Genomic DNA, 7,841 nt, shown 5'->3' with positions numbered 1-7,841 from the left:
ATTCAATTGGTCTGCCATGTCTTTGTTCCCTATGATCAATTCACCTGTTTCTGACTGTAAAGGACCTACATTTGTCTTGAGCAATCTTTTTCTTTTCACATATCTATAAAAGTTTTTACAGTCAGTTTTTATGTTCCCTACCAGCTTTCTCTCATAATCTTTTTTCCCTTTCCTAATTAAGCCCTTTGTCCTCCTCTGCTGGTCTCTGAATTTCTCCCTGTCCTCAGGTGTGCCGCTTTTTCTGGCTAATTTGTATGTTTCTTCTTTGGACTTGATACTATCCCTAATTTCTCTTCAGCCATGGGTGCACTACCTTCCCTGGTTTATTCTTTTGCCAAACTGGGATGAACAATTGTTGTAGTTCATCCATGCGATCTTTAAGTGCTTGCCATTGCATATCCACCATCAACCCTTTAAGTATCACTTGCCAGTCTATCTTAGCTAATTCGCGTCTCATATCTTCAAAGTTACCCTTCTTTAAGTTCAGAACCTTTGTTTCTGAATTAACTATGTCACTCTCCATCTTAATGAAAAATTCCACCATATTATGGTATCTCTTACCCAAGGGGCCTCGCTCAACAAGATTGCTAACTAACCCTTCCTCATTGCTCAATACCCAGTCAATACTCTCTAGTTGGTTCCTCGACATGCTGGTTCAGAAAACCATCCTGCATACATTCCAAGAAATCCTCTTCCTCAGCACCCTTACCAATTTGGTTCACCCAATCTATTTATGTAGATTGAAGTCACCCATTATAACTGCAGTTCCTTTTTACATGCATTTCTAATTTCCTGTTTAATGCCATCCCCAACCTCACTATTACTGTTAGGTGGCCTGTACACAACTCCCATCAGTGTTTTCTGCCCCTTAGTGTTATGCAGCTCTACCCATATCGATTCCACATCCTCCAGGCTAATGTCCTTCCTTTCTATTGCGTTAGTCTCCTCTCTAACCAGCAACGCTATCCCACCTCCTTTTCTTTCCTGTCTATCCCTCCTGAATATTGAATATCCCTGGATGTTGAGCTCCCATCCTTGGTCACCCTGGAGCCATGTCTCTGTGATCCCAACTATATCATATTCATTAATAACTATCCCCACATTCAATTCATCCACCTTGTCACAAATGCTCCTTGCATTGACACACAAAGCCTTCAGGCTTGTTTTTACAACACTCTTAGCCCTTATACAATTATGTTGAAAAGTGGCCCATTTTGATTTTTGCCCTGGATATGCCTGCCTGCCACTTTCACTTTTCACCTTACTACTTTTTGCTTCTACCCTCATTTTGCACCCCTCTGTCTCTCTGCACTTGTTCCCATCCCCCTGGTTAGGTTAGGATGATAGGTTAAGTGAGCTAGGGTTCTCTCTTTGGAGCAAAGGAGGATGAGAGATGACTTGATAGAGGTGTATAAGGTGCTTCCACCACTGCTAGCAGCCGCACAGTAGGGAGAGCTGAATATGTAAGTCTTTCCCTGCTGATACGTAGCGTCTCCAACAGCAAGCCTCATGTTGTGCCTCTTCACTGGCAACACACAAAAACTGAAAACCTTTCAGACTCGGGCTTAACTACAGAGGACGGGGTGGTGGGGGGAGCTCTGGCTTCTAGACATGTAGTAACGCTGGCCCATCGGTGTGTGGACACGTCCTGGTGCTCATGAACCAGATCCCCAGTTATGGGTAAATAGCCCCACTGTACAGTGGGCAGCCTCAGGAGAGATGAAGGCTACAGAATAAACCCAGACGGAAAATCCCTAAGGCGGCTGGACATCACTGAACATCCTTCCAGTGGCTCCTGTAGCCAGGCTGGTGCCAGACGTATTGTTTTGCTTTCCATTGGTCTACACCAGTGAGGCCAAGAGGGGGATCTTGATGACTGAGCATCCCAGGAACTCTATACCTTCCACCCAGGCCTGTGTGCTGGAGAGGTGCTGCTGTCCATTGTACATGGACACCATCATCATGGTCATAAGAGGTGTAGATAAAATGGAAAGTCAGCACCCTTTTCCCAGGGCAGCTATGGCTCAAAGGAGAGGGCATAATTTTAAGGTGATTGGAGTAAAGTATAATGGGGATGTCAGAGATAGATTTTCTTATGCAGAGAGTGGTGGGGTGTGGAACAAGTGGCAGGGGTGGTGGTAGAGGGAATTACATTAGGAACATGCAAGAGAGTCTTAGGCACACAGGTGAAAGAAAAATGGAGGGAAGTGTTAGATTGATCTTTGAGTCAGTCAGGACATCAGCACAACACTGTGAGGCGGGGGGCCTGTAGTGTGCTGTACTGTTCGATGTTGTACGTTGGACTTGGGACAATCATTTTATTCTGTAATTATGATTAAGTTTGTTACTTAATTAAGTCTTTCTACAACCCCCCCTCCCATTCTGTTATCAACACCTTGTTTCACTGTTAATCATGTTTCTGTGTAATTTGTCAGCTGAGGATGTAAAAACTATACCAACTTCACAATCAGGTGATCAGTTCAGACTGGTCTCCTGGTGCGTACCAGGTTATTTCAAACACCACCTGGCATGGCCTTTCTGTTTGCTCCTCCAAACAGATGCATTGCAAAACCTGCAATCGCAGAGCATCAGATAATGGCATTAACAAGAAAATCCATGCATTAGACACAATTTTTGCAAGTAGGAACAGAATTACAAGAAAGAAAAGACAAATTAGTGCAAACATCATTGTGGTGACAGTGTTGCTAAACTATGGTGATTAGGGTTGTGCCAGTTGGTTGAAGAACTGAAAGGCCGAAGGGAAGTAGTTGTTCATGAATAGTCATAGTTCATAGTCACTGAGTCTAGAACCTGGAATTCCCTCCCAGTAGCATTGTGGAAGCACCTTCACCAGACTGCAGCGGGTCAAGAAGGTGACTCACCCCACATCGTAGGCAGTTATTGCTGGTCTTGCCTTTGATGTGCAGATCCTGAAAAGTGAATAGATAAAAACAGAAGTTTAGCCCAGCTCTTAATTGCCACATCTTTTACACAGTATCTTTTTTCCCAGGGTTTGGGAATCAAGATCTAATGGACATAGGTTTAGAAAGACTTGTGGAAGGTCAGAGAACCTAAGGAGCAGCTTTTACATGCAGAGAGTGGTCTGTACCTGGAATAAGCTGCCAGAGGAAGTGCTTGAGGCTGGTGTGCTGATATCACGTGCAATGATGTGCCAGCGCATGATTGGACAGAGCACTGAGCATGCGCAGGATTGCTAGAATGTTCCAGCACGTGGCTGGGTTAAGATGTGTTTGTTTATTACTGTAAATGAAAGTTTTCTAATTCTTCCAGAATATGTTTCTTCATTGTTAACCCATGGTACGTTTAAACAGAAGTAACATAACATAGCGTCAGAAGTGGATCTGGAAGAATAATATGGGAGAATCAAAGATAATCGAAAAAAAAGAAGAAAAAAGTTCGAACTGTAAACAGTAAAATGGAAGGTTTGCCACCCCCATCAAAACTTCAACTGACTGGCAATGTAGCTGAGAATCAGAGGATATTCAAACAACAGTTTGAACTGTATTTATCGGCGATCAATTATGAAGAAAAATCAGAAAAAGCCAAAGCTGTGCTTTTGCTCCATATAATCGGGAATGACACAGTAGAGGTATATAATAATTTTGTCTTTGAAGATGGGGATAATTTCAATTTAAAGTTGATAATGGACAGATTTAAAGTATTTTGTATACCTAAGTGTAATTTAACGTATGAGCAATATAAATTTTTCACATGTGCGCAGAGAGCTGCTGAAACAATTGATCAGTATGTTACTGGGTTAAGAAAGCGTAGTAGAACATGCGAGTTTGGATTGTTCACGAACTCTCTCATTAAAGATAGACTTGTTTGTGGCATTCGAGATAATGCTCTGAGAGAAAGGCTGTTGAGAAAGCAAGATTTAAATTTTGAAAAAGCTTTGGTGCTTTGCAAAGCTTCTGAGGCCGTGTCATTGCAGGCTGTAGAGCTTTTTGTCAAAAACTGCAATGCAAATGCTGTAAAAAAGTGCGAATATATCAAGAAATATAATAATATGTCAACAAACCCAACAGAGAGCAAGACAGCATTTGAAAGAAAAAAGTTATGTGATCGCTGTGTGTGGGGATATCGTCCAAATCAGTGTCCCACATATAGCAAAATTTGCAATGGCTGCGGTAAGATTAATCATTTTTCACACTGTTGTAAAAGTAGAAAGAAAGAAAATAAAATGGAACAAGTGAATGCTGTGCTTGAAGATGAACGTGAGGAATTTTATATAGATGTACTTTGTGAAAATGAACAAAGTAAGAGCGATTGGACTATTCGGTTGCAAGTGAATCAAAACAATATTCTGTTTAATCTTGATACTGGAGCGCAAGCAGATGCTCTTGCAGAATCTGAGTTTAATGCTTTAAAACCAAGACCGAAGTTACATCAAATATAAAAGTGACTGGGTATTCAGGTGCAGACATTCCAGTTAAAGGAACATGTGTGGCAAAAGTATCACACAAAAATATTGTGCACAGGCTTTCATTTGTGGTCATGCCAAAAAACGTAGTCAATTCTATCTGCCTGTGGAAGACATAATTTGGTGAAAAGAATTTTAGTCCTGGATAGCGACACAGAGTCAGAATACAGTGACTTGATGAAAGAGTATGAAGACTTGTTCAAAGGGCTTGGTTGTCTTCCAGGAGAGCACTCGTTTAGAATTGACCACACAGAGCAACCCGTAATACATCCATGCAGAAAAGTATCTTTTGCATTACATCAGAAACTGAAAACAGAGCTAGACAGAATGGAAAGGCTAGAAGTCAGGAAAAAAAATTGGTGAATCAACTGAATGGGTCAATTCGCTTGTCATTGTTGATAAGAAAAATGGAAAACTAAGGATTTGTTTAGATCCAAGAGACTTGAATCGGGCCATTAAAAGAGAGCATTTCAAATTGCCCACTCGTGAAGAAATTATGTCACAGTTTGCTAATACATAGTATTTTAGTAAATTAGATGCGTCCTCCGGACTCTGGCAACTTGAATTAGATGAACCGAGTTCAAAATTGTGTACCTTTAACACTCCTTTTGCCAGATACTATTTTCTTAAGCCTCTGTTTGGAATTGCATCAGCTCCTGAAGTGCACCATAAAACATGTTATATGAACACACTGAGGGTGTGGATACTTCCATGGACGATATTATTATTTGGGGATTGACTAAACAAGAGCATAACGCCAGACTCAGACAAGTCTTAGAGGCAACACGCAAGGCAAACCTGAAGTTGAATATGGACAAATGTCAACTAGGAGTGACTGAACTTACCTTTGTGGGTGATATCATCAGCAAAGAGGGTGTGCGTCCTGATCCATTGAAGGTTTCTGCTATTGAGAACATGCCAAGACCACAATGTAAAAAGGATGTTCAGAGGTTTTTGGGAATGGTTAACTATATGGGAAAATTTATACCCAACCTCTCGGAACAGCTTACTCCACTGAGGCAGCTGACAGAAAAGAGAAATGAATGGAGCTGGAAACATGAACAGGAGAAGGCATGGCAAAATCTCCAGAAAGTACTCACAAAAGAACCTGTATTGAAATTTTATGATGCTAAGAGACCCATCAAAATCTCATGTGATGCAGGCTTAGGGGCAGTATTACTCCAGAAACATGACAAGGAGTGGCTACCAGTGGCACGTGCATCTTGTTCTTCAGCTGATCCAGAAACAAGGTATGCCCAAATTGAAAAAGAATTGCTCAGTAATCTGTTTGCTTGTGAGAGATTTCATCAGTTTGTGTCAAGTCAACTGTTGATGTTGAAACCGATCATAAGCCTTTGATTGCATTGTTTAACAAACCTTTATGCGACTGTCCTGTGCGAATTCAGCGAATGATGATCAAATTGCAAAGATATGCATTGAATGTGTCATACACACCTGGAAAATTCATGTACACGGCTGACACACTTTCCAGAGCTGTGGATTCAACAACAAAAGACAGTTACAGGAACATTATTGATGTTCAGGTATTTATTGATATGGTCACAGAAACTGTACCTATTGCTCCCAAAAAGTTGGAACTGTTGTATCTTGAGACAGAGAAGTACAAAATTCTCAGTCAGGTAATACAAGTGGTGATGGATGGATGGCCAGATAATAAACATGATTGTACCTCAGTAGTACAAGAATATTGGAACCACAGATCAGAACTTTCTGTTGTGGACAGGATATTGTACAAAGGTAGCAGAATTGTAATTCCTAAAAGTTTCTGCAAAGAAATGCTTGATAAAATTCATGAAGGCCACCTAGGTATTAAAAAGTGTAAGAGAAAGGCGCAGGAAGCTTTTTCCAGACATGGTGTACCTGATGAAGTTTTCACAGACAATGGTCCACAATTCAGTAGTGAATGCATGAGACATTTTGCTTGTGAATGGGGCTTTGTTCATATAACATCTCATCCATTTCTACTTCAGTCTAATGAATTAGTTGAGAAGTCGGTAGAAATTGTCAAGAAACTGATGCACAAAGCAAGAGATAGTGGAGGTGATTTTTATAAAGCCTTGTTAGCCTTTCGCAGTACTCCACTTGAATGTGGATTTTCACCTGTTCAGCTCTTGATGGGACGCCATTTGAGATTCAATCTGCCAATAGATGAGAGACTTCTGAGGACAGAGGGAGGTGAACAAGTGAAAAGATGGAAGGATGAACGGAAAGCAAAGCAAAAACTTTACTTTGACAGATGTTCTCGTCCATTACCTGAACTACATCAAGGAGATGAAGTAAGAATACAAGACAAAGTGAACACATAGACACAAAGCTACAGTACTTGAAGAAGTATAACTCAGATCATCACCAGGAGGGAGCAATGTTACGAAGAAATTGCAAGGACCTTAAGAAAGAGCCAACTTCAGAGTTTCAGTTATCTGATATGGATGTGTTTTGATTAACATTGTTAATTGTTTTTTCTTTTTAAGGGAAGGAAGATGTGGTGATAACACATGCAATGATGTGCCAGTACATGATTGGACAGTGCACTGAGCATACGCAGGATTGCTAGACTGTTCCAGCACGTGGCTGGGTTAAGACGTGTTTGTTTATTATTGTAAATAAAAGTTACCTAATTCTTACAGAATATGATTCTTCATTGTTAACCCACGGTATGTTTAAACAGAAGTATCGTAACAGCTGGTACATTAACAACATTAAAAAGAGATACAAGAAACAGCAGATGCTATAAATCTGGAGTAACAATGTGTTGGATAAGTAATCTGGACCAGATGGACTACACATCAGGGTTCTGAAGGAGGTAGCTGACGAGATTGTGGAGACATAAGTAATGATCTTTCTGTAATCACTAGATTCTGCAATGTTTCTGGAGGACTGGAAAATCACAAATGTCACTCCACTGTTTAAGAATGGGGGGTGGGGCAGAAGAAAGGAAATTATAGGCCCCTTAATCTGATTTCAGAGGTTGGGAAGATGTTGAAGTCTATTTTTTTTGGAGGCATAATATAATTAGAAATAATCATCATGGCTTTGTGAAAGGCAGGCTGTGCTTTATGAGCCTGATTGAATTTTTTGAGGATGCAACTAAACAGATTGATGAACGTAGAGCTGTAGATGTACATAGTGTATGTGGATCTCAGCAAAGCTTTTGATAAGGTACCCCATGCAAGGCTTATTGAGAAAGTAAGGATGCATGGGATCCAAGGGGAACTTGCTTTGTGAATCCAGGATTGACTTGCCCACAGAAGGCAAAGAGTGGTTGTAGACGGGTCATATTCTGCATGGAGGTTGGTGACCAGTGGTGTACCTCAGGGATCTGTTCTGGGACCCCTACTCTTAATGATTTTTATAAATGACATGGATGAGGAAGTGG

At 40.8% G+C, this 7,841-nt stretch overlaps 1 protein-coding gene across 1 annotated transcript; it reads left to right on the top strand.

The window, feature by feature from the left end:
• Positions 1–3,226: 3,226 nt before the first annotated feature.
• On the top strand, positions 3,227–7,079 carry LOC132380195 (uncharacterized). The gene is made up of 2 exons (XM_059948915.1): positions 3,227–4,151; positions 6,937–7,079. The coding sequence occupies exons 1-2, from the start codon at positions 3,437–3,439 to the stop codon at positions 7,017–7,019; spliced, it is 798 nt and encodes a 265-aa protein (XP_059804898.1). The 5' UTR covers positions 3,227–3,436; the 3' UTR covers positions 7,020–7,079.
• The last annotated feature ends 762 nt before the right edge of the window (positions 7,080–7,841 follow it).

This window comes from Hypanus sabinus, chromosome 1 (assembly GCF_030144855.1).
Source record: "Hypanus sabinus isolate sHypSab1 chromosome 1, sHypSab1.hap1, whole genome shotgun sequence".
Classification (NCBI taxonomy): domain Eukaryota; kingdom Metazoa; phylum Chordata; class Chondrichthyes; order Myliobatiformes; family Dasyatidae; genus Hypanus; species Hypanus sabinus.
This window is presented reverse-complemented; position numbering and strand designations above follow the sequence as displayed.